This window comes from Fonsecaea erecta (assembly GCF_001651985.1).
Source record: "Fonsecaea erecta strain CBS 125763 chromosome Unknown Scaff3, whole genome shotgun sequence".
Taxonomy (NCBI): Eukaryota; Fungi; Ascomycota; class Eurotiomycetes; order Chaetothyriales; family Herpotrichiellaceae; genus Fonsecaea; species Fonsecaea erecta.
Window position 1 is genome coordinate 3,646,203 of NW_017387246.1, and position 25,481 is coordinate 3,671,683.

Consider the following 25,481-nt stretch of genomic DNA (forward strand, 5'->3'; position numbering starts at 1 on the left):
CCGTTACGGAGGGCGGCATACCCTTCCATGCAAGGTATACAAAGCCTTGCTTAGAAAGGGACGTCCTGTCTCCTTCCTGTCTGGATGCAACGGACGAACAATGTCAAGGAGATCGACGTCCGCAGTCGGACATCAGCGACCGAGGATTGAATATTCATTATGTTTCCAGATCCTAAACCCCGTCGGACCCAGAAACTCTTGTTCAACCTCAAGGCAGGGAATAGAAGGTTGAAAGCCAGCAGCGATGTCTATCGTGGCGCTAGCAGACGGACAGCAGTAAGTTGAGTGCCCATCCCGTTTACGCAGTCTCTCTAACGATAATCAAGGTCCAGCGTTACCCTCGATGTTCTTCACGATGTCGCGGCGCGCAACAACATTAGGATTGCGTCCAAGGCAGACGAAGAGGCATACCTGCTGGTCCTCCAATCCGCTGATATGACGGCCGCACATGTCAATAACCTGCCAGACTATATCGACCCTCGACTCGAGCCTGTCCCCACGATCGGAGGACGAGAGTACTGGAAACCCAAGAATAACAGCCACAATGCTTGGAGTCACCAAGCCAACATCGTGGCAGAAAAACCAAAGTCGGACGTTCTCAAAGGCCGCAAGGTCATTATGAAAGATAACATGTCTGTTTATGGTCTGCCCCATACCTGTGGAACATTCCCCCAATTTGTTTCCAAGGACGGAAAATACCCTGTTGCCACGATTGATGCGCCAATAACGAAAAGATTGCTGGAGGCCGGAGCCACCATAGCAGGTACATCAACCTGCGAGAACTATTCTCTGACACCCATGTCCTACACCTCAGCCAATGGACCAGTCCACAACCCTTGGCTCCACGATTATAACACTGGCGGGAGCACCAGTGGAGGAGCATGTCTTCTTGCACTAGGGAACGCTCGCGCTGCTGGAGTTCCTGGCCTGGATGAAGCTGGGGAGGACGTGGACCTGGCGATGGGCGGCGATCAGGCAGGGAGCATTCGACTTCCATCTTCGTATTGCGGTGTCTATGGCCTTAAACCCACCCATGGGCTAGTCCCGTATACAGGCATTGCCGGGCTGCATCCAATGATCGACTACACAGGTCCAATGGCGAGGAAAGTGGAAGATATAGCAGCTCTACTTACAGTCGTTGCCGGCTACGACGGGCTGGATTCGCGCATGACGCCAGAGTCGCCACTCAGGGAACATGTTGTTGATTATGCGAAGCAACTCGCCGCTGCGGATAACCCGGGAAAAGGCCTCAAAGTTGGTATCATAACAGAGTCACTCAGTTCGCCGGGCACTCAGACCGAAGTTGCAGAGACTGTGCGTTCCGCTGCACTGAAGCATTTCGAAGCGAGCGGTGCAACAGTATCTGAAGTTTCAGTCCCGATGCATCTGCTCGGTCCCGCCATCTGGACCGCAGCGACAAGAGCGCATCTCGCCGGACTGGCCATTGGCGGTCGAATACCCGATGTGCTGAGCCATAGTATTCCACATCTGTCTCTAAGATGGCCACCAGATCAAGAAATGTACGATCTATTGACTGTGGCCAATCCTGCGGTTATAAACATCATTTTCTGCGAGACCTTTTTGAAGGAAAAGTTTGGTCCAGAAGTCCAGGCCAAGGCTCATCGCCATGTCTTGGAATTGAGAGCAGCTTATGACAAGGTTTTCGAGGAATTCGATGTCCTCATCACTCCTACGACACCCACGGTCGCTCTTCCACATCCTGACTTGCGATCTCAGGCAGAGGGCGGTAGCAGTGTCATGGACAAGATCAAACTGGCCGTTGGATCAACCAACAACACCTGTCCATTTAATGCCACAGGCCATCCAGCGTTAAACGTCCCCTGTGGTTGGGCACCTGCACGGAACGGAGTCGGGATGCTCCCTGTCGGTATGCAGGTGATTGGCAAGAGATGGGATGATATCGGAGTGATAAAAGCTGCTAAAGCGTTCGAGCTGGGAGGAGGTGGTCTCGGCCCATGGCCTGGTTCAACGAAAGCCTGATTTTCGGCGTTAGAAGAGGAGTTCTCTCCTGTATACCTTTTTGCCTACAGACCGATCTGCAGCAGCGCACGAGGCTCTCGAGTGCCAGGAACTGCACAGGGGGCGCGAGTAACAATCTTAGACTGCTTATGCTCTCAATGGACAAACTCAGACCTATTATTCTCTACACCGGCCGCTCTTGGACTTGACAGACACGAATCTCAACCCAACACCGGAAAACTTGAGGCAGCCTTGCGTAAGGAGAACCCCCTCGTAACAAGCTGCATTTTTCGACTTGTCGCACCCCCATGTTCGTGTGTTACAGAATTCCATTTCCATTTCCCAATCCGTTCCGAGGGCCTGTGCATCGAAATCCCCCCCGCCGTCTCATCCTCCTCACGGACTCGGTGTATCTGAAGGACGCTGAACGGTAGACAGGGTTGCCGGTAGCTTTTGTTGGTCACCCGCCATGGTTTCTACCCCTATCAATATGACGCTTACAAAGTTCTCTTTACTCTATACCGAGTACTCAGGTGTCGGGCCATGCTTCTTCTTTTTCTCCGTGAGCCGCCTACGAGACAGGTGTCCGGACTCATATGTCCACATCAATCACACCCGAATGGAGAGAGAGTCTCACAGTGTGTCAATTAATTAACTTGGTCACATTCCATGGACGGGCCTCGTCGATATCACATTACCCCACAATGGTAGGTGGAGGACGATGCAATCGTGTTGATTCTCATTCTGTGGCTACTTCTCAGCGGGTCAATACTTGATCGAGCCCTTCTCGTCGTCAAGGAGCGGCGGCACGTCTTGTACCGACGGGTGTGTTGCCGTTTCTCCAGTTACACCATCCCACGGCGGTGACTATGTGCCACGATAGAGAAACCGGAACAAGCAGCACCCGGCTTCAGGGACTTACTCGTGTGTCGTTTATCTACCTGGGGAATGATAACGCCCGACCCAGCGCGGTCTCCTCGAATAAATACCTCTTTATCAGCCAGTTTCTTTTCGAACCTTGTATCCTGCAGCTCCTTGATCCATCAGTTTCTCATCTGCCCACGCTCACTTGTTACAAAGCTCTTCCAATGATGTGGTTGTTCAGGACATTGGCAATAAGCGCCCTCGGTGGCGTGGCCGTTGCTCAAGACTTGACCACAATACTCACGAACACACCCGCGTTGTCCAACCTGTTGTCCTACCTTGAACTGTTCCCATCCCTCACGACGACATTAGGGTCTCTTCAGAACATCACTATCCTCGCACCGAACAACAATGCGTTTGCGAGGCTGTTAAACTCCTCGGCGGGGGCTGCCCTGGTTCAGAACGACACCTCGGCGATCCAAGCACTGCTTACCTACCACGTCTTGAATGGGACCTATACCGATTTTAGCGACAAGCAGTTCATTCCCACTCTTCTGGAACCATCTCAATTTACCAATGTGACTGGTGGGCAAGTGATAGAAGCAATTTCCAACAAGGACCAGGTTGCCTTCGTCTCGGGGCTGCTCAACGGCGCAAGTGTCAGCGGAGACCCCGTCGACTTTACCGGTGGCATTGTTCACATTATCGACGACGTCTTGACCGTCCCGCAGAGCATCTCGGACACGGCGATTCAACTCAACCTCTCCGCTGCTGCCGGAGCTCTCATCAGTGCCAATCTGGTAACAACGGTCGACACCCTGTCTGACGTGACCTTGTTCGTACCCAACAACGAGGCATTCCAGGCGATCGGCTCTGCTTTGCCCAATCTGACCACGCAAGACTTGTCCTCAATCCTGCAGTATCATCTGGTCCAAGGCGCTGTCGGCTACAGCACTCTGCTGCGGACCGGCACGGTGAAGACGGTGCAAGGCAACGACCTGACTGTCACGATCGAGAATGAGGAGGTCTTCGTTAACAGCGCGAGAGTCGTTGTCCCAGATGTGCTCGTCGCGAATGGCGTGGTTCACGTCATTGACAGCGTGCTGAATCCCAACAACACCACTGCGATGCCCAATCCATCCCAAGAGTCCGGATTGACGGCATTCAGCGGTGCGAGCTCTGCCAGCAATATTCCCTTCACCTCTGATGTGCCGACGCCAACAAGTACCACTCCGGGTCAGTCAGCCACAGGGGCAACTGCGACATCAAGTAGCAGCTCCGGGGCAGCGGCACCCGTAAGAACTGGGGTATTGGGTGCAGGGGCCTTATTTGGTGGTGCTCTCCTGGTCTTGAACCTGTAGATAGTATGATTATGGGAGGAAAGCGAGCAGGACAGGCAGGATTGAGATTGACGAGGTCGGGTATGGGGCCGAAGTCAGATAGAATGTTGGGTGAGGGCAGGTCGGAGGAATCGTGGGGTTGAGAGTCTGCGCGGTAATAAGAGTCAAGCATGAGACACACATGGCTTGCTTGCCCGTAGAGCATTCTAGAGTCGTCTTGCAATCAATCAAGCGCTGGGGGAGATCTATTGAAAGATCTGCAATCCGGAATTGACCTTGATCACATCTATTTTCGCCCATGTCAGCCATGGCCTGGAAATTGAGGAGGGCGGCTTGATCGCCCAATCAGGCAGTCTTGGTATTTTTTCCTGCCACCAGCAATTCGACCGCCTCGACCACCCAACGACATCATCGCAGATGGGGGCCTCATTCTTGCAAGAAACCAAACCACAAAGTGACACGACAACTCAACGCTTGACACTTGACTCCGCCTCCATAAAACCCAGTTGCCTCTGCACGACTTGTCTCTCCCTCTTTCGACCGGCCGGTTTCCAACATCCTGGCAAAACCCATCTTCCGGTGCTGCTGGTGACAGGGTCTCTTCCCCGCCAGCTTAAGCGCCCTGTCACTCCATAATAATTCGCCTTTGGGCACAAATGGTACCCGCGGTCTAAGCGCCTCGAAGTACAACTACCTGTGGCCGCATCATGCGACCTTCCGTCCAGCATCATGCCTTCCAAAGTTCGAGATAATAGCGCCGAGCGGCGGCGCGAGAAAAAGGAGTCGTCGCGATCAGAAAAGGACAGAAGAGAACGAGATCGAGACCGAGACAGAGAAAGAGATCGGGACAAAGATCGAGACCGAGACAGAGACAAGGACAGAGACAAGGACAAGGAAAGACATCGATCACACCGCAAGACCTCCGTGCGAGAAAAGACATCGTCGAGAACATCCATCTCGCCTGTCAATGAAAAGCGCCGGTCCTCCATGCCGGGAATAATCGAGGATGCCCCGTCTAAGTTGGACTCCAAGTCCAGCCTGCCGTATCCTTCATTTTCCAGAGAACATAGCCGCGAAGCCGTCGGGATGGGAGGTCGCCCGGTCCTCAACGTCTTTACTCCTCCTGCGACCGACCTGAACGCTTCAAAAGACAAACTAGCCTCGAGGCACTCCGCTGCCGCGAATGAGGCGCCGCCCAGCCCGCCGCTCACTGACAAGAACTCCGGGACGGCGAAATGGAAAACCAATGTTGGGAGACCGGTGTCAGTCGAAACCATCCGGGAAGAAGAGAAAGACTCTCCGACGGATGGAGATGCGAAGGCCACCTGTAAGGCACGCCTAGTACCCAAAACAAGAGGATCGAACGGGCGTCTGCGCAGTTCGTCTGAGCTGGGCACAGACAGTTCTCCGACCCGAAAGCCACGCGATACACCGGCGACGCCGCTCAAGACGGTAACCCCGGTCTCGACAGTTCCTGTGTCGCAAAGATCAGTCAGTCAACCATCCCGAACTGAATCTCCTGCGACCACCAACAGCGCAACCGAATCCGGCACAAACATCAGTTCCGACGCCACCTCGATAGCCCCAGAACAACCTACGATCCAACGGCCAGGGTCGAAGATCCCTCCTGCTGCCGTGCATCCAGATGGTCCGACCGTGATCCTCCCTCAATCAAGGGGAGTAACTCCAATGGAGGTGTATATAGAAGACAATGCCTCCGTCTTGACGGGGACCCCAGCCATCTTCTCCCAAACTCCGGCTCCTCCACCGCCGCCTCCAGCGCCCATCCCGGTTTCTGTGCCCAAGGTCGACTATTTGTTGCAGCACGGCGGACTAAACCAGTCAGTAACGAAAAATCTACTACTGGCAGGGAAGCCCATGGCGATACAACAGGCTCAATCGTCGAACCAACCATCTATTCTGGTCGCCAATCTGTTTGAACCTTACGTCGCGCTACTTGATGATTTCGAAAAAGTCATGTCGAAGAACGGTTCTTTGGCCGTGGCCACTGGGTACCGCTCTGTTGCACGTCGGCTTCTCGATCGACTTGAAGCTGTGTTTGCGCGGGACATTTCGTCCGAAGCCTGTCAATGCCCCATGTGCGAATACGACCATGCCGAGGACGTGAGGGGTGTCAGCTGGGGCGAAGTCCTAGAACTGGTTTCTGGGCGAAAAGATCTCCCCAGCTGGCCACCTTTCGCTTTCACGCAATCGCCGGTGGGATTAGGAATCTCACTGGAGTTTCGTGTGCCGATGCAGAAGCTTGATATTGATGTGCCAGAGGAGTATAGAGAACACTACATCCGGCAGTCCCGCAAGACGAAGCAAAGCGTGGATAAATGGCTCAGCCGTCAGAGCGATGACCCTAGTTCACCACCCGAGGAGGTTGACGAGGAGACATTGACGTTTGCCATACTGACACATCTGCCTGCTGAGCAGAGGCCGATTTTTAAGGACTTACTGGGTATCGTGGATCGGCCAATCGAACCTCCAAGACGAGTACCGACCCCTGAACTGGAGAAGCAGAACGGCGAGTCCGGTGCACCGCAGCCAACGCCCACGCCAGCACCAGCACCGCGAGTCCGCCCTCTACACATCGCTGTAGCTTCGCAAGCGATTCAGAGGTTGTACCGGTTGGCGGTCACGCCTAGAGACTCCGAGGCTGCTTTGTTCTTACTCAACAATCCTTCGTTGCACAACGCCCTCGCCACATTGGCAGCAATTTCCCACGACGAGTGGGATATTCTCATCTCTGGCCGCTTCGACGGGTTTCTCAGAAGTGGTGCCGAAGACGTTCCCTTCCCCGAGCACATTCCGTCAAGAGGCCCGACTCCTCATCGGCCTCCCACACGAGGCCCCACACCAGGATACGGCCCTCAAACCAATGGCACGGGCTACGGGTCTCGTCAGGCAAGCTATTCCCAGCCCTACCCGCACCCAAACGGGATTCCCAATGCTCAATATGGTGCACCCATCGCTCTGGACGAGGAGACCGAGTTGGCCACTCTTGCAGAGATAGAACGTGACATCTACGCCGGGATGGAAGCACTCGAAGATGCGTTCGAAGTTTTGCACAACAAAGCGGAAACCGTTCGTCGGGCGTTGCGAGAGCGCTCGGCTGGCTTAGCCGCTGCCGCCCAGCGACGACGCGGCGCCATGGGTGGCGGCATTGAGGTCCGCATGGACACCCCCGCCAGCGGAATCATGCCCAATGGGGAAAACGGAATGGGCGGACGGTGGGACATCGAAACTGATGATGGCCTTGGGGAATGGGAGGGTCTTGGGGAGATCGAGCCGGATGATTCGGCCAGTAATATCTCCAGGGCACGGAGGAGACGGCCAAAAAGAAGAAACGAAAGGAGGACGCCGGCTCTAATCGAAGAAGAGGACGAGCTGGACGACGACGGGGCGAGCGAGGCCACTGGAAGCCCGAGGAAAAGATGACACACGACTATTGATGTGAGATGACGAGCTATGCAGCATCTGTTGGACTACAAAGGGTTGATTCCTATTCACGAGGTGTGATATGTCACCATCGCAGCATATTTTCCTGGCTTGGTTCCCTGGGCGTTTTAGCAGGCCATACAACTGCGCAATTTGCGATTCACAGAACATCAGATGAACTGGGAGGGGGGTTGCAATGGAGCCCCATGCTGTGATCTGATCAGGCGGAGACTTGCTTCAATGACAGAATCAGAGACAGAATCAGAATCAGAATCAGAATCGTGGTTTGCATATTCCATTTCGTGCACTGTGCGTGTGGTCCTTTTTGGTGGTGATGATGATGATGTGCCGCCCTCTTCGCTCCAAAGCCATCATCTCTCTTTCTTTCACACCACCCTCGATGAATTGCAGCAAGCTCTCATGTTTTCTACCTCATCCCCTGGCTGCTGGCCTTTCCGTGCATCCGTGCACTCAACAATAACAACAACTGCCTTCGTCATGACCTCAGCAGAGGGATGAGTCATCTCCTCATTCTTGCCATAATTAATCATTACGATGCTCTCCGCGAGAACCTTCCCGTGCATTCAAGTGGTGGCGAAAGTCAAGATTTCTTTTGAGGCCAGTCAGTGTATGCCACTGGGTAAAACACCGACGGAACTGCCGCAGGCTCTCCCTGTGTCTGCAATAATGACAGAAGGAGATGGGATGCGGGTACCTGCGGGCTTTTGATCAAATGGGAGGGAATAACAAGAGACTCGTTCATGAATTAGAGACGTGCTGGCTCTTTTGGAAAAGGGTGAGTGAATGTCGTCAGGGCGCCAGCTAAACCAGCTCAGCCAGGTCCAACTAACCCCCTAGGGCCGTACCCGGACGTCACCACCGACGGCCGAATAGTCGTATGTTGTAGTAAGCAGAACGCCGCTCTAATTTTCTCGGCCGTATTATCCCGCGCGAAAATCCACGGCGACGGGCTGCCACCGACAACCCCCCATTTCTATTCGCTACGTTGAGAAAGAGGTCTGTTATTATTATTCACAGACTAAGATTACCGAGTCTTGAAAACGGTCCTCGATTTGTCGGATGGAGTGAAAAAGACACGAGGTATTGCTCGACATGTGCTACATACAGTAAGTACATCTTCACTCGGGCATCGACGGGCGTTTCAGGGCCGAGAGACGACAGACGCAAGACACGAAGAATGATGCTCGCTCGCTTTTGCACGCAGGATCCGGCGCCACTGGCAAAGGTGGCTTGCAGCGATCTTGATTCGAGCAGACGATCGACAAGTAGCATGTAGTTAGTAAGTAAGTAATAGAAAGAGGCGCTTTCCACCGTCTCTCCGACATCACTGTGGTCTTTTGGTCGGTCAGATTCCATCGGAATCCGAGGACACACATACCCACCCTCCGCAGATAAAGACTATGTACTGGGGCCACGGGAGGCCTCCACGGTATATACAGAGAATAGATCACCGGGGAACTTCCTGATTCCCAAACCGTGCCTTGCGGCGAATCAATTTAATTCCACCCTCCGTCTAGCGCCCTGCAAGTATAGTGGGTGTGGGTGTGTGTGTATATGACTGACGCTCACTCGGCCTAATATAATCCCTGCCTACGCCCGCTCGGGACGGAGTATATATCGCTCCTCCCTACATCTCCCCTCTGAACGCGACGTATGAGAGACCAGACACTGGGAAACTTAACACACAACTACCCCCCAACAGAGACATTCGAATGGTATTCTCTACATCACCATTCCCGGAGAGGACAGACCAGCGACCCTAACACAGCCACGGTCGAGAAGAGAAAGAGTTAGCACGAAAAGACTTGGCACGTTGTAACGCAAGCAAGACTTCGAACTGCAGACATGCGACTCTGTCGCAGCAAGCGGTCCAGTATGACTCCCACCGTCCCATCAGCCATGGCGGAACCCCAGCCTGAGCCTCGACTTCGACCTCAACCCCCAGCGATGGATGCCAGTTCGGAATATGATTCTGCCGCCGAGAGCTACGCCCCCAGCAAAGTCAGCATTGAGTGCTGCCCGGTATGTGGGTATGCCGGCTACGACTCTCGTCAGCACAGAAGCTCCCGCGGTCGCCGACGGCGCCATCACCAATGTGGCGCATCACCGGTGGAACTTTTGATCAGCGGCATGACACAGACGATGCGGAGTCTCCAGGCCGTGAGTGAGCAGGAGAGGATGATGAGAGAGAGGCAAGCCGAGACGAGGAAAGACCCCCATCCTCGACTTGAGAGGAGTAACGACGACGATGAGGACGACGGGAAGGACTCCGAATCGAATCGGGAAACGGATGGCGAGAGCGAGACGGGGAGTGAATCCCGATCAGCGAATGCACACGCACATGCACATGCACTTGCTGCAACGGGGAAATACGAGCAGTTTCTGCTGGACAAGCACGACTTGCCTGGCTACCAAACCGCTATGGCAGGTACCTGAAGCACGTCAGAGGCACCCCGAGACGGGTGTGGGTGGGAGAGCTGGACTTGCTTGATGTGTCAACAAGGAACACACTCATTCGTTCAGCCTGTATTATATTAGCGCGAGAGATACCCCCTTAGGGTGGCCAAGGTCGAAACGAATTCAACGTCCCTGTGGTCGATATCGCCCTGTTCAAAACAGTTTAGAGATCTAGATCCTCAATGCATGACAATTTTTGCTGTTTGAAAGACGTCGCTGGGAACTTTTCAGGTTTTGCCTAGCATTTCTGCTTCGGTTCCTAACTGCCTCTGAAATGACTTTTGGGTCCGGTGGTGAAAAGCACACGCTGTCTCTGCGCCGCGCAAATGCTGCCGTCTTATCGTCTTGTCGAGAGGACCATAACAAGTGACGAAACAAGTAATGTAGTCCGTGATGTTAGTGTTGCTGCCGCACACTGAATTCCATCTTCCGAGATAGAGAAGACAATGAGCGACTCAGGTTATGAGACTCTCAGCTTCGGTCAATACTGCGTACCCGTCGAACCTTCATTCCGCTCCACCAGATCCCCTACCCCGAGCCCGCGCCCAACTTTCACTTTGACCATCTTCTCCTTCTTCCCGTTCTCGCCGTTGACCGCCTTCTCGTCCTCCTCGCCCTTCTTGCCCAGCGAGCCCACCCCCTCACCCTCGTCCTCGTCCTCGTCCTCGTCAGCGGGTAGAGCTTTGATCTGCAGCGGCGTGAGGTCCATGCGCATGGCGAAGGCGTCCTCCCCGTCGGCGTAGTACTTGCTCTCGACCTTCTCGACCTCGAAGCCCAGGGTGTCGCGGTACAGGTGCAGGGCGGCGGTGTTGGACATGCGCACGTGCAGGCTGACGTACTGGGCGTTGAATGCCTCGGCCATGGCGCGCTGGCTCATGCGCATCAGCTTCTCCGCGATCCCCAGCCGCCGGTGCGTCCGCATCACGCTCAGGCTGGTGATGTGCCCGTGCTGCACCCCGTCCGGCGGGTCCTCCTCCATCTTCGCCAGCACGTAACCCACCACTTTGGGGTACCGCGGCGGCTGGGACCCGGCCCCGCGTACCACCGCGACAAAGGAGAGTTGTGGCCACGTCAATGCATGGTAGAGGTAGTATTTGAGGAAGTAGTTCTCCGGCAGGTTCGTCAGGTTGCACTGTTGGATCGACGGGAGGAGGGAGATGTGTGAGGGATACGACGAGACCGGGACGATGTCGACCATGTTGACGGAGGCTGGATTGGGAGGGAGGACAGCAGAAATACCAGAGGGGAGAGTCTATATCGGGAGGGAGAAGGATTGTGCACGGTGAGGACAAACCTCAAGAAACTGCGGGCGATTTCAAATGACACTCATTTCCGGTCATTTCTAGCCTTGTGCGCGATACACCTCGACACCTTTTTTAATTCTAGAGCTTTATGTACTAGGTACGACCCTTTGGTCTCCTTTCATGCTATTGACATTTTCATGCCACCGTTCGCACAGATCACGCTGCCTGTCGTCCATCCGCTCTCGTCGGAGCAAAGCATGCCCACCACGCCCGCAATCTCATCAGTGAATCCTGGCCGCTTCCCACCCATGCCTTGCAACACGATGCGATCGTATTCCTCAAGGTCACCGCCCGCCCGGGCTCTGACCGTGTCATCACCGCCCTTGTAATCCATCAGCGGCGCACTGTCCACATATTTCTGGTTGGTTTTCCAGAACTTCTCTCCCGCCATGCTGTACATGTCTCCCCACACGGGCCCTGGGTTGATCGCATTGACTGTGCAGTTTTCCGCCAGCTCTCGTGCCCACACCCGCGTCATGGCTTCCAGCGCCGCCTTCGTCCCTGCATATATGGACTGTGACTCGCAGCCGATGGACGACGACACGCTCGAGACGTTGACGATGCGTCCGGACCGGTCTTTGGGGAGGTATGGCTGGCACGCCTGAACCAGCAGTAACGGTGCAAGGACATTCACGTTGTATTGTTTTCGGAATTGTGTTTCTTCAATCGCACCCATGTCCGGATCGTTCAGCAGTTTGTTCCCGGCGATGCCCGCATTGTTGACGATGATGTCCACCTGGAACGTGCCCGTCCGAGGGTGCGAAAAGTGGTTCTTTGCGGTGACCAGGATGTGAGGGATGCTGCGAGTCGGCTCGGCGAGGTCGGCCTGCACCGGGAAGCAGAGGACATCATGGGCCTCAGAGAGCTCTTTGCAGAGAGCTTGCGTGGGTTCGGTCGATGAGTCGGACGTGTAGATGAGAAGGAGGGAGCACCCTTTGGCAGCTAGATTGCGAGCGATGGCGGCTCCGATCCCTACCATCTGTTAGAGAAGACCTATCCAGTCCACATCGTTCCTGGCAGTATCTCCCGTACCTCTCGAGCCCCCAGTCACGATCCCAAATTTGCCCTCATGTGGCCGGTATTCGGCGTTCTTTGGCATGTTGGTAGAGGAGAAAGCCCTGCGGCGTGAGGACGAAGAGTCGGCCATTAGAACAGAGCCTGCGATCGACGGGAGGACGAACTTCTGTGTAATATGTTGCAACTCTTTAAACTTCCCGTCCTGTGCTCCGTGTGTACCGGCAAGTGGGATGATGATGGAGCGAGCGCGGGGAAATTCTTTTTTGGGCGGCGCGTTCTCCCCATTGAATTTACGGCGCGAAATGGCCCGCAGCGTCTGTGGACAAGTTTCCAGTTCGTGAGAGAGACAGAGAGAGAGAGAGTCATTGTCGCCCCATCCCTGCCCGGCGCTCCCAGCGAGCCAATCTCTTCGCGGACAGACGGTTCTTCTTTGGCTTTGAGCTGCTATCCGATCCCCGTTGCATGAGGGTCGATGGACTTTCTCAAATCCGCAGTCGCTTCTGCCATCGCCAAATCCAGCTCCTTTCCAGTCACCATCGGGGATCGTATTGACTTCGGAGACTCCATCTGGATCTTGCACAATGCCACCAAGAAGGTGAGATGGATATCTGATGAGACTTTTGTGGATGCTGGTTTGACAGATGTTGGTGCAGGACGACAACTCGCCGTGCTGTCTCTTCAACTTCGATATCCATTCCAACAGGGCTCTATTACCCCTAGCCAAAAATGCTGCCCGAAAACTGCGAACAATCCGGCACCCGGGTGTGATACGAGTGATTGATGTGATCGAGAACGACACAAACATCTATATTATCACGGAGAAGGTTACTCCGTTGGCCTGGCATATCAGGCGCAAGAGCCTGAGTGAAGAGACCATAAAATGGGGGCTGTACAGTGTTTCCTCGACCCTCAAGTTTATAAACAACGACGCCTCTTCTGTGCACGGCGCAGTGCGCATCACCTCGGTGTTCACCAGCGAGAGTGGCGAATGGAAGCTGGGTGGCTTTGAAGTGCTGAGTTCCATGAACGACGACGACGCAATTATTTATAACTATGGAAGTTCACTGCCAAACTCGAATGCTTATGCCCCCCCCGAGGTGGCCAACGGCGGCTGGTCCGCTATCAAGAAGAATCCCTTGGGAGCCCCGGATGCCTACGGTCTCGGCACTCTCGTGTATGAAGCGTTTAATGGGGGTTTCATGGGCAGCGACAGCCTCGCACAGCCGAAACACATCCCTGCCAACATGGCGCCGAGCTATCGGCGATTGATCAATGCAAACCCGAAGCTGAGACTGAATGCTGGTCAATTCGTCGAGCAAGGAAAGAAGGTTGGAGGGTTCTTCGAGACGCCCCTTATTCATATTACCGAAGGAGCGGAAAGTCTTGGGTTGAAAAACGAAGAGGAACGAAATGAGTTTTTAAAGTAAGTGCACTGTCTGCTCTTGAAGAGGCCCTTTGCTCACTCGGTTCCAGGGAACTCGACGGCCTCACGGACGACTTCCCAGAAGATTTCTTCAAGATGAAAATCTTGCCTGAGCTGCTAAAGTCTGTTGAATTTGGTGGCGGAGGGCCCAGTGTCTTTGGTGCCATTATGAAGATCGGGTTGAAAATGTCTGATGACGAATTCGAATCGCGTCTTGGGCCACTCATTATCCGTCTCTTTAATAGCCCTGACCGGGCTATGAGAGTGTGCTTGTTGGATAACCTGCCCCTGATGATCGATCGCATACCTCAAAAGGATGTCAATGGCAAAATTTGGCCTGCCATGACAACTGGCTTTACCGACACAGCGCCAATTATCAGGGAACAGACGGTCAAGGCCGTCCTGTCCGTGATATCAAAGTTGTCGGATAGAGTCATCAATGGAGAGCTTCTCCGATTCCTGGCAAAAACGGCCAACGACGACCAACCTGGAATCCGAACTAACACCACGATATGCCTTGGGAAAATCGCAAGAAATCTAGGTGTCGGGTCACGGTCGAAAGTACTGATTGCTGCATTTGGCCGTGCTCTGAGAGATCCTTTTGTCCACGCCCGAAGTGCGGCGTTGATGGCACTGAATGCAACCATTGACGTTTTTAGTGATGACGATTGTGCCACGAAGATCTTGCCTGTCATTTGTGTGAGCTTGGTTGATAAAGAAAAGATCGTCCGCGATCAAGCTACCAAAGCCGTCGAATCCTACCTGGCTCGGGTGCGTAAATATGCCTCAACTCTACCCGAAACAGCACTTCCACCAGAGCAGGGCCCGGGAGCTGCTACTGCTACCACTCCAGCCAGGATTGGAAATCAAAGTGATACCAGTTGGGCCGGGTGGGCAATTTCCTCCTTCACGAACAAAATGGCGGGAGCCAGAGGCGAGATGGCTTCCACGGCGGCAACGAACGGAGCGCCTCTGGCACAAACGCAATCAATGCCTGCTTCTGGACGGAGCACACCTGTCATCAATGTTTCGTCTGACGAACCGACTGCTGTCCCATCAAGATTGCGAACCTTGCAACCGGCGAAAAGTTCCACACAAGCTATTGAGCCCGAAAATGCTTGGGAGGAAGAGGACACGATGGATGCCTGGGGTACCATGGATGACGACGGAGATAACTTTTTTGATGCGTCATCTACGCACCGTACAAACACAACTACCCCTGAACCTGGCGCTGCAGCGGCCGCCGCGTTTGATGATGGCGGTGAGCCAGATTTTGCTGGCTGGCTAGCCGCTCAGTCCAAATCGAAGTCGCAGAAACCACTCCCAAAGGGATTGTCCAAAACCACCACCACAGCGTCAGCTTTGAATGTGCGTCCATCTGGCCCGGCGAGAAGTGTGTCTGCAGGTGTTGGAACTACCGGGACCAATGCTAAGAGACCGGCCATTGCGACCACGCGGACTACAGCACCAGTAGCGGCAAAGAAAGAAATCAAGAAAGACCCGCCAAAGCTGAAAGAACCTGACATCAATGATGACGACTGGGGTGAAGCCTGGGACTGAGGGAAGAAGCTGAAAGACCAGAAGTCAGACATGCTGTTGCCGTCCCCTCTGTACGGGTTTGAGGAAGTAATATTTGAGGCCTTTGGCATGGGCAACAAACAATTCTGTTTCAATCATCCATCCTGCCGTTGTCTCGGTGGATAGGTCATTTATGAGACTGTTTGTACGCCAGCTATGACCCTTTGTTTTGCCCGCCACTAACGTTGGGTTCTTGAGCACAGATTTTTTTACGTGACAGGCAGAAACGGAATCTCTTGTTTACTGACTAGGACAAACAGAGTCAAATCGTTGAAATACTGGATGTTCGCCCCGGAACAATGTGATGACTGAACCGACATAGTCATTGCCGCAGCAGTTTTCGATACCTCAAATGCTTCCATATTGGTTGGGATATCGCACAATGTCGGCTCTCCCGCCTAGCACATTCAGCGGTGGTCAGGGTAAAACGCCTTCAACCTATTCGTGCGATTCGTCTTCCGACACAGGGTCTACGATGAAGAGGTTTTCTGAAGACTTCATCGAAAAATCACGAGCGCAGCAAGCCCAAGCTGATTCCGCATTGAGCTACGTTGACTCACCACCCGCAGACCTCCTGGCAGATCCTGATTTCAACGAAGGCCGTCGATCGCGTCTTATTGAGGAGGCTCGACGAGCCAGGCTATGGATGGAAGAACAGCAGAAAGAAGCCGTGCATAAGGCTAGAGAAGAAATGGAAGCAAAGATATCTGCACCCCGGGAGACGAACAATCCCGAAGAAGGATCTAAATCGAAGAGGGAACGCAACCGCGGAAAAGCAAGTCGCAGCAGCCAGAGTGGGAATGTGGCAACTCAACAACCCGCCAATTCACAGCAACAGCCAGTGTCTGGTGGTCCAATCCAGCCCGACTCCGGTCTCCAAAGGCAGTCAAACCTTCGAGCTGTTCAGCCGGTGCCCGTGGTTCTCAGTCCGACTGGCGAAAATCTGCACCACACGGCGCGCTGCACAGGTCGACGGTCGCGCAACCCGCCTGTACAGGTCCTCGCCCGAGAGTCTCAGGAACCGTCCAACTCACCGGGAAGCACCTTCGTCTTGTATGGTCGGGACTTGCAAGATTCCCATTTTCTACTGAGAGCTGGACCATACAATGTGCGACTGGAGCCGGCACCGCTGGCACCGACATGGTCTCAGGCTCACGGAACTTCTGATAGTCTACTATCCACAGCAAGCACGGCTTCAGATGCTCAGACTTGTCTGTCACCGCCTTCTAGCTTGGTACCTCATTCTCTTTCTGCCTCATGCCCCGTCAACGCAGGAGCCGCAAGCAGCCTCGTCCCAGGCGACGAGGATATCGTCCGGCGAGGCCCACCATTCTTCGCGCCGACTCGAGCTGCCGAGGCAGAACGTCAATCACAAGCACAGCACACACGCCACGATCTGAATTTACAGCAAGAGATAGCCTGGGAACGAGACGCACTGTGGAGAATTCTGAGACAGCACTTTGGCGTGGGCGATTGGCAAATTCGAGCATTGTTGGAAAACGAAAAGAACGGGCGGGGGGATACGGAGTGGACTTATTTGTGATTTTGGAGGTCCTTTGATTTGGGATCTCTCTGAGGATGCGGTCCTTTGGCATTCGATCGGCTTTGAGCAGTCTGCAGAACCGTTGTGGAGCGTCCTCGGCGTACGCTGCTCGTGATCCATCGACAGCCATGTTTGAAGACCAGAGGTACATAGTAGCTGACACCGGCCCGCGTCCTCTACTTTTAGTCTGTCCACCAAGTTACCAATTTCAAGTAATACTGTTGTCGTCAAGTGTTGTCTGATCCATCCAGGCTTGTGACTACTTGATCCTGCCGTCTTTGACCATCTCTCTCATCACCCTGATGGTTTCTTCGACCGCCATCTTGGCTATCTTGGTCTCCTTCTGCCTCTTTTCCTCCAGCGCCTTGATGTCACCCTCACACTCCGGATGCAGCCACTCGAACGTGTAAGTCATGTAGAGATCCTCGCACTCGGCGCCCGCCCCTTGCGAGATGATGTTCTGGACCTTGGAGCCGTCGGGTTGGTGGAACTCGACCTTCATCGCCTCGAAGGCCACACACGTCTCCTTCACCCTCCGGTTGCCGTCGCGGAACACGATCTCGCGCACCGTGACGGGACGGCCCTCGCTGTCTGTGGATTCCGAGACGACGTCTGTGGAGAGGATGGCGCCACCGACGAAGTCCTGTCCGGCGCGAATCTTCCGCTCCAGCCCTTGCCAGATCTGCGAGATCGTGAGTTTAGGCGATGCGGAGGGCGGGTTGATGGGCGCGGTGTAGGCGAGGTTGTTTGAGGGAGTCATGACGGAGAGGAGCGGCGGCTCCTTGGGGGTCGAATCAAGGTGAACGGGGTCGAAATGGTATTAGACGTATGTATCTGTCGACTGTGTCGTGAGAAAAGGAGCGTGAGTGTCAATGTTTATTATGACGGGGCGTGGACGGTCATCATGATTGAACAATTGAACGCAGCGGTTTTGAGGGGAAAAGTGCATCGCGGGGCATTTTGTCACCGTTGACCGACTGCTGTAATAGGCACTTTAACTGCAGCGTCAGGCTTCCGACGCCGATGGCCATGTCACCTGTTGCTCATCCATTCATCACCTGTTTGTCCAACTTCGACTGCACTCCTCCCGAAAGATAATATTTCACAAGGTCCGTTATTCACACCATGGGTCAAACAATACCTTGTAAGACCTGCTCACCTGACGAAGCTCACATTTTCAGACATGGCCTTCGTCCAACGCGCCCGATCAGCTCCTAGGGGACTGGTGCAAAGGATGTCTACGAGATCCTTTCCCTATCTTATCATTCAACGAGCACCGGACCTCTCTATTCCTCCCCATCCAATCAGGGTAATGATTGACCTGTTGCTCTGGAACTGGCGAATCCACGATTTCAAAGCGGCTTCAAGCTGAACAGTGGTGGACATACCCTCCCTCCCGGCTACCATCGGGCCAGCCTAACTGTGGCTTCACAGAGCCAATCTCATGGATCCCTGGCGCCCCCACGCCCGTTGCTGCCTGGAACGTCATGTCAGCAACTGGAGTTCTCCCCAGCAAGTCGAGTCGTGAAAAGTACGCTCGAGCCAATCGTGCGTCGACATGCCCCATTAGTCAGGAACCTGGTACTGCTTTCAAGGGGCAAGTTTCTCTCCTTGGGATGGCACATCCGCAAACACCATGGCACGTATTCGGTAAAGAACAGCCTCTGGGGCGTCTACATATATCGCCGCACCCCGCATTTTTTTTGGAGGGATGACATAGTTCGTTCTTCTCTGCTTCTTAGACGCATTGTTGGGCGTTGGACCGAGTATACCTCGATAGCATGTCTGCCACAGCAATAATCGAGAACCTCCCCGTGCTGGAGAAGCCGAAGAGGACTCGCAAAACCCACAACAAGGTCAGAACTGGGTGCATAACGTGCAAAATAAGGCGCAAAAAGTGCGACGAAGAGAAGCCTTTCTGTCACCGCTGTACAAGTACTGGTCGAAAATGCGACGGCTATGTCAACCAATCTCCCGACCAGCCTTCAACGTCGGAGGAGTCATCACCCTTGTCTGTCGAACACGATTCGAAGAGGCAGAAGACAAGCACAGACAAAGTTGCCATCCCTTCAATAAGCAGATCGAAGTCCAAACCCACTGTTGACGCACTGTGCCGATCGCCATCCAACGTCAGGTTTGAGTCGGACGAAGACTTTTTCTGTTTCGACTTCTTCCGCTCCCGCACTGGGCCTGAATTCGCTGCATACTTCGACAGCTCGATCTGGCGGACATATATCGTGCGAGCGTGTATTCAACACCCCACGGTGCTTGCTGCCGCTGCAGCCGTTGGTGCTGTGCATCGAAGGTTCGAGCTGGGAATATGTCGCGAAGCATTCGAGTATTGCGATATTTCGGACAAACTGTACCAGAAGGCACTTCGAAAATTGTCTGATGATATGGTCTCGCATCCGAATGCGGCCGAGATCAACATGATTGTGATGAAACTGTTTAGCATTTTTGAGACCTTTCAGGGCAACTACGAGGCAGCGCAAGCGCACATGACCGCCGGACTGAAAGGTCTGCTGAGTCGAAAGATGCGCACAACGTACAAGAATACGCAATATCGAGCCGTGGAGATAAACCACGACAGTCTGCGACGGTTATTCTTGAGATTGGAGCTTGAATCTGTCCGATTGTTTGGAGGTGCAGCCAAAATCCTTAGCGACCCGGAATTGTCAATGCCTGGCCCATATCTAAGTCCATTTTCGCCAACCGGGAGCGATGCTGACTCGTACCCTGATCCAAACCCACACACCATACCTCCCGTATTTGAATCACTCTCGCAGGCCCGCGATGTGCTTTTCACAGAAGCAAATTGGATTTGGCATACATGGCAACTTCTCGAGCAGGGGCTGCTGATAGGCACAGGGTTCCAGCGTCACCAAACACACATTTCCCGCTTGTTGCAGTGGAGTATGGCCTACGCAGAGTACAGCAAGGGCGAAGCATCTCGAAACAACGCACAAGACCGCCACCCGGCTCAACTCCTCAAGGCGTACCGTGAGGCCGCGTATCTCTTGTTACTTGCACAAATGGCTTTCCACTCTCCCGACACCGGTGAAGTGATTGTGCCACTATGTGACCCTCCGGAAACCTGCGACTGTCACAGGTCGTGCCGCAATTACGCTGAGCGCAAAGAAGCCTTGAACGCACATTTTGCCCGCTTACTGGTTCTGAGTGAGAGTATCTTAAATCGTTCATCCTTCTTTGCATACGACGAACACTCCATGAGTGTCGACAGTGGGATCGGACCCCCAATCTATGTCGGGACAACGGATTGTCGGTCAACCAAGGTCCGATATCAAGTGACATCCCTTCTCAACAAGTCGGAAATCCAGTCCCGCGTATGGGACACCTTGGGCGTCTATACGATTGCCGAAAAGCTAGCGAGCATCGAAGAACACGCAGTGGTCAAATGTGGTGCTGTCGCGGATGAATTAGAGCCGAAGTGGGTCGACATTACCTTCTTTTTGGACGAGAGGAGGGCGTTGTTACGGTATTGCCATGCCGACAGAGAAGGCAGAGAGGGCAAGCTTCGAGGAACGGGGCTGTGGACCGGCGAGAATAGATGGGATGAGAGCGGGACCGGGGGACTGATCTGGACACAGGAATGGGTTGCTTTTTGAAAAACGTGGAAAATGTAATGCGCGGCAGCGGACACGCATCTCCTAAACGGTAGACATCGGAACTTGTGAGAATGCTGAGATTGTTGGTTGGCTTGCGTTGATCTGGTAATGCGGAGATTGGGTGGCTATATATCTGCGTGTGGCGCAAAAAACAGCAACAGCCTCAATGTATCACTAGGAGGGACATTGGAATTGCACTTCAACGGTCCCCCACTATATTTATTTGTGTAGTATACATACTACGTACACCCGTAGCGTCGATCACCAGAACCTATAAGAGAAAATGGACCCTGAGGCCAAACTTTGAAATGGCAGTATGAGCCTGTATCGTCTCGAGCGAGAGAGCCACTCAATTCCTCTCCTACATTATTCCGATGCACGACAGTGACACACCATCTCGTCGTCGTCGTCATCGTCGTCCGGGGGTATCTAGCCTGAATACAGTGTAAGTTTTCCATCAGAAAGTAAATAGGCTCATCATGCAGTCAGTCAGGCGCTGGGGCTTCCCACCCGCCTTTGTCCAGATCCTGAGTGTTCATATTCTGCGTACGAGGCTCCCCGAAAATAGTGCTGCAGCTTTCGCAGCCCTACTGAATTTTTTGTGTGTCAAGGGGACGGCGATCCAAAGCCCAATCGGTATCCAGCGCAACGCTACAGTGTAGGGCATCCGGCTCGAATTCGGATTCGGATTTCGATTCAGATTCAGCGGATCGGGTTACTTGCTGTTCTGTCCTTACGCCACGTATTGAAGCACGAAAAGTTGTTCGCTCATGGACCCGGTTGCCAGGGAGGTGATGGATGGAGGCTGGTAGTTCGGAAATACGGGGACCCGGTGGTCTTTGATTCACGAGGGCGTCCCTTGATCATGCTGCTTGATCGTCTCCCGCAGAATCTCATAGATGGGCTTGTTTTTTTGGCATACTCGCTGGCGTAAGCGACCTTGGCGATGAAAACATCGACAATAGGCAAAACGAGCGGCCACGATCAGCCTCGCCTGCTTCTTCTGAAGGTGGGAAACCCACCGGACGGCCCACCTGCCGTCGCGCTGCCGTCTGCATCCCGCACCGACTTCTCCCCGGGATGGGTGGTGTCGACATCCCCTCGCCCAGCCTCGTACATCTGACTCTGCCGAATCGCCTTCCTCCTCCCCGTACAGCAGCAGACCCCACAGCAAGTACCGAGCTGCATCAAAAACCCGATCAGATTGAGGCCCGTGGCAATCCACATGAACGCAAGCATCGGCTTGCCCAGATGCGCGTGGATATTCAGGTCGGCGGCGCCGGAGAACTTCTCGCGGAAAATCAGGAACATGATGGTCGCGATGAGCGACGCCACGGCGGTGAACAGCCACGCCGCGCCCGTCAGTAGCGCGATGGGGAACTGGCGCAAGAAGATCCGCTTCACCTTGTGCTGCCACCGGGGACGCTGGGAGAAACCCAGCGGGGCGGCGAAGACGCACACGAACGTCAGCACCGTACCGACCAGGAAGCACGAGAACATCCACCACGACGCGAGCCGCACCAGGTCGAGCACATCGATCACCTCAGTGGGCAGGGTGATAGAAGCGCCCGCGAGGAGTTCGTTCAGGATGATTTCGACCGGATTGAACCAGTACAGCGTCTTGGTCGGCGAGCAGTACGTGATGCCTTCGCCATTGTACCCCTCGCAGTAGTTCCACAGGCCCACCTGGTAGAAGTCGTGCAGGCCGATGGACTGAGCGATGCTGTTGATGAAGACGGCGTTGGGCACCGACGCCGGGATGATGTTGGCCAGGTCGATCTTCAGGAAGTACGTCGACCGGATCACGGGCTTGTTGTTGATGTCGCCGATCTCGACCAGGATGAGGAAGACGGTGGCCAGGAGATAGATAATTACGGTGAACAGGCGGAGGAAGGTCGGTTTGGATTTTCGGTAGCCTGGGGGAACGTCGTCGGATGATGAGGTGGTGGTGTTGTGGGTGATGGGCTCTTCGGACTTGTTGGAGCGTCGGAAGAGGGCCATTCTGGCGCGCACGACTAAAAAAGAAAAGCTTAACGTAGTGAATATGAGGTGCCTCCTTTCACCGGTAGTAGCTACAGATCAGATCATCCTTGGATGGAATGGAATGGAGGTGTCTCTCGAGCGGCGGCGAAGAGAATTGGGAAAGACAACAACGGGGAAGGATGTGTGCCAAGAGGCCTAGCCACACAGCTGTCCCGTGGGAGGTGGTGAATCGTGGCTTGAACACAAAAAGAGCCAGAGCTGAAAGTCCGGAGGGTGGATTTCCCAATGTTGAATGGATCCCCAGCTGGTGACGGTGATTTCTCCATGACATCATAGCATAATGCCGCAGCCTTGTCCTTGCACTAAACCCCGTTAGCCGATGTGTATCCCTTCCGTATCCAGTATAGTAGGGTGGGCCCAGTCCGGACCGAGCGGCTGGGCGACAACCTTGTTTCCTCATCACAAGTTTGATGTCAAAAAGCCACCAATTGAACACCAAAAGAGGGCACCACCAATAAACAAGCAACACGTTCCTTTTTGGGCCGAAGAGATCAAATTTCCAGACAAAGTACTCCCATATTCAATGAGATCCGAGAACTTGCACCTCCGACGACGATGTTGCTCGGTAACTGATGGTCCTGCGTACCATTGAGCCCGCCTGCTGCGCCACCATCCCGGCAATGAAGCTCCAGTGGGAGGAGAGTTTCTCCAATAATTCCAAGACAGCAACGCGCGTCACCAAAGTTCGTTCGTCACTGGATAATATTACTGTTCCCCCCAGTTTGGCACTGTAAATCACGTGAATCCGTGTCCTTTCCTGCCCACTCACTAATAGGTACTACTCTGTACACCTCTCCGCCTTCTGCCAAGTCCTATATTTTATTTAAAAACGATCTTCCCGCTTTCCATCTTATAGCTTGCTGTGCCCGGTAGTGCGAGCTGAAGCACCTAGTTCGACTTGGGTGAATCTTGGACAATGCGATTGCTCTCCTCACTGGCCCTCGCTGGTCTGCTGCTGCAAGCGTATGCGCAATCCGATGTCGTCACGCTGAGCGGAACAACGGAGACGACCGAGACGCCAACGTCGACGGGTGCCGACTATGCCACTAGCGGAACCACATACGCCGATGAATCTAGCACCCTGACTATCACGGCTACCACCGACTATGCCACGGTGACGGACCTCTCGAGCATTTTGGGATCGTTAAATGGCACCGCTACCTCGTCGGGGATAGGATCAAACAATGCCACGACGTCGTCGACATCGTCGTCCGCCACCGAAACCGTCCTGGTGGGCAGTTCGAAAACCACAACTATCCTGAATGGAACGGCCACGACAAACCAAACAGCCTCGAGCACGTCATCTTCTGCGCAGCCCACAAACACTGTCCCCTGCAACGGCCACCCGTCGTTTTGCAACCGGAAGTTCAGCAACATCACCCACATCGCGGCGCATAACAGCCCATTTGTGCGTCCGGGAAATCTCGCTTCGAATCAAATGCTTGACGTCGAGACCCAGCTCAATGATGGCATTCGAATGTGTATGTTTGACCGTCCCTCTCTGCATTGGCCACTTGAATGCTAACAGACGATCACAGTACAATTCCAGGCCCATCTTCAGGACGGCACAATGTACCTATGCCACACGTCCTGTGAGCTGCTCAATGTCGGCACGCTGCAAGACTACCTCACCACCGTGACCAAGTGGCTCCGCAACCACCCGTACGACGTCATCGCCATCCTGATGGGCAACTACGACGTGGTCGCGCCGGGCAACTTCACAGCGCCGGTGGTCAACTCCGGGCTGATCGACTTCGTGTACACGCCGCCCACGCAGCCCATGCCGCTCGACTCGTGGCCGACACTGGCTGAGATGATCTTCAAGAACGAGCGCGCGGTGGTCATGCTGGACTACCAGGCGAACCAGAGCGCGATTCCGTGGCTGTTGGACGAGTTCTCGCAGATGTGGGAGACGCCCTTCTCGCCGACCGACCGTAACTTCCCGTGCACGCCCCAGCGCCCGCCGAACCAGGGCCAGAATGTGCGCGAGAACCGCATGTACATGGCCAACCACAATCTGAACCTGGACGTCGACATCGCCGGCATCAGCATCGACGTACCTTTCTTCACACTGCTGAATGAGACGAACGCTGTGAGTGGGTTTGGCTCGGCCGGCCGCACCGTCCAGAACTGCACCGCCATGTGGAACCGGCCACCGAATTTCTTGCTGGTCGATTACTACAACATCGGCAATTTCAACGGCAGCGTGTTCCAGGTCGCTGCGGACGCGAACGGCGTGAGCTACGATCGCTCCAGCTGCTGCGGGACGGCAGGGACGGAAAATGCGGGCGTCGTGCTGGCTGTGGTGGATGTGAGGCACTATCTGTGGCTGGTGGCCGGCCTTGCTTCGCTTCTGACACTCTTGTAAAGATTTGTGCACACATGGGTGGATGGGTTCAGAACTGTAACACTGCTTCATACGCGCTAGAGACTAGATTGTCCATTGGTAGCATTCGTCCACTGGGCGGGGTCGTTCTAAAGCGAAGGACCGGCTAGAACAGGGAATAATATACAAGGAAACTGAAACCCAAGTGAGCGATGTTGTCGTTGTTGTTGCATTTCCGAGCACGATTCTACGAATCGAAATCTAAGGCTGTCCTGACAAACAGGGGTCTCGTCGGATACTTGAAAACCAATCGACTTTCGAGCGCACATACCGATCCTGATTCTTGGAGCCCTAGCCCTGAGAGGGCTTCTTAGCTCAGTCTAGTGAGGCTACTGGGATACCCCGGTGGCTTACTGTTGTACTACATACGACGAGCTCTCCGACTTCCCGGGTTCCCTTGGATCGACCTACATGAACACAGGGCAGGAATTGAGTCCTTCCAATGTTTCAATATT

The 25,481-nt window shown here is 54.2% G+C and overlaps 12 protein-coding genes across 12 annotated transcripts; 8 read left to right on the plus strand and 4 right to left on the minus strand.

The window, feature by feature from the left end:
• Positions 1–244: 244 nt before the first annotated feature.
• On the plus strand, positions 245–2,001 carry AYL99_04570 (hypothetical protein; the record flags this gene model as incomplete). The annotated part of the gene is made up of 2 exons (XM_018836084.1): positions 245–276; positions 327–2,001. The coding sequence occupies 2 exons, from the start codon at positions 245–247 to the stop codon at positions 1,999–2,001; spliced, it is 1,707 nt and encodes a 568-aa protein (XP_018695734.1).
• A 1,070-nt stretch (positions 2,002–3,071) lies between these two features.
• AYL99_04571 (hypothetical protein) lies at positions 3,072–4,205 on the plus strand (the record flags this gene model as incomplete). Its single annotated transcript, XM_018836085.1, has 1 exon — positions 3,072–4,205. One exon carries the CDS (start codon positions 3,072–3,074, stop codon positions 4,203–4,205), a length of 1,134 nt encoding a protein of 377 aa, XP_018695735.1.
• A 708-nt stretch (positions 4,206–4,913) lies between these two features.
• AYL99_04572 (hypothetical protein) lies at positions 4,914–7,628 on the plus strand (the record flags this gene model as incomplete). Its single annotated transcript, XM_018836086.1, has 1 exon — positions 4,914–7,628. One exon carries the CDS (start codon positions 4,914–4,916, stop codon positions 7,626–7,628), a length of 2,715 nt encoding a protein of 904 aa, XP_018695736.1.
• A 1,920-nt stretch (positions 7,629–9,548) lies between these two features.
• AYL99_04573 (hypothetical protein) lies at positions 9,549–10,085 on the plus strand (the record flags this gene model as incomplete). The annotated part of the gene is made up of 1 exon (XM_018836087.1): positions 9,549–10,085. The coding sequence occupies one exon, from the start codon at positions 9,549–9,551 to the stop codon at positions 10,083–10,085; it is 537 nt and encodes a 178-aa protein (XP_018695737.1).
• Positions 10,086–10,587: 502 nt separating this feature from the next.
• Positions 10,588–11,304, minus strand: AYL99_04574 (hypothetical protein; the record flags this gene model as incomplete). Its single annotated transcript, XM_018836088.1, has 1 exon — positions 10,588–11,304. The coding sequence occupies one exon, from the start codon at positions 11,302–11,304 to the stop codon at positions 10,588–10,590; it is 717 nt and encodes a 238-aa protein (XP_018695738.1).
• Positions 11,305–11,528: 224 nt separating this feature from the next.
• On the minus strand, positions 11,529–12,509 carry AYL99_04575 (hypothetical protein; the record flags this gene model as incomplete). The annotated part of the gene is made up of 2 exons (XM_018836089.1): positions 11,529–12,382; positions 12,443–12,509. The coding sequence occupies 2 exons, from the start codon at positions 12,507–12,509 to the stop codon at positions 11,529–11,531; spliced, it is 921 nt and encodes a 306-aa protein (XP_018695739.1).
• Positions 12,510–12,899: 390 nt separating this feature from the next.
• Positions 12,900–15,410, plus strand: AYL99_04576 (hypothetical protein; the record flags this gene model as incomplete). The annotated part of the gene is made up of 3 exons (XM_018836090.1): positions 12,900–13,022; positions 13,081–13,850; positions 13,901–15,410. The coding sequence occupies 3 exons, from the start codon at positions 12,900–12,902 to the stop codon at positions 15,408–15,410; spliced, it is 2,403 nt and encodes an 800-aa protein (XP_018695740.1).
• Positions 15,411–15,810: 400 nt separating this feature from the next.
• AYL99_04577 (hypothetical protein) lies at positions 15,811–16,971 on the plus strand (the record flags this gene model as incomplete). The annotated part of the gene is made up of 1 exon (XM_018836091.1): positions 15,811–16,971. One exon carries the CDS (start codon positions 15,811–15,813, stop codon positions 16,969–16,971), a length of 1,161 nt encoding a protein of 386 aa, XP_018695741.1.
• Positions 16,972–17,230: 259 nt separating this feature from the next.
• AYL99_04578 (hypothetical protein) lies at positions 17,231–17,731 on the minus strand (the record flags this gene model as incomplete). The annotated part of the gene is made up of 1 exon (XM_018836092.1): positions 17,231–17,731. One exon carries the CDS (start codon positions 17,729–17,731, stop codon positions 17,231–17,233), a length of 501 nt encoding a protein of 166 aa, XP_018695742.1.
• Positions 17,732–18,752: 1,021 nt separating this feature from the next.
• On the plus strand, positions 18,753–20,597 carry AYL99_04579 (hypothetical protein; the record flags this gene model as incomplete). The annotated part of the gene is made up of 1 exon (XM_018836093.1): positions 18,753–20,597. One exon carries the CDS (start codon positions 18,753–18,755, stop codon positions 20,595–20,597), a length of 1,845 nt encoding a protein of 614 aa, XP_018695743.1.
• Positions 20,598–21,581: 984 nt separating this feature from the next.
• On the minus strand, positions 21,582–22,598 carry AYL99_04580 (hypothetical protein; the record flags this gene model as incomplete). Its single annotated transcript, XM_018836094.1, has 1 exon — positions 21,582–22,598. The coding sequence occupies one exon, from the start codon at positions 22,596–22,598 to the stop codon at positions 21,582–21,584; it is 1,017 nt and encodes a 338-aa protein (XP_018695744.1).
• Positions 22,599–23,556: 958 nt separating this feature from the next.
• AYL99_04581 (hypothetical protein) lies at positions 23,557–25,008 on the plus strand (the record flags this gene model as incomplete). The annotated part of the gene is made up of 2 exons (XM_018836095.1): positions 23,557–24,121; positions 24,179–25,008. 2 exons carry the CDS (start codon positions 23,557–23,559, stop codon positions 25,006–25,008), a joined length of 1,395 nt encoding a protein of 464 aa, XP_018695745.1.
• Positions 25,009–25,481: the final 473 nt, after the last annotated feature.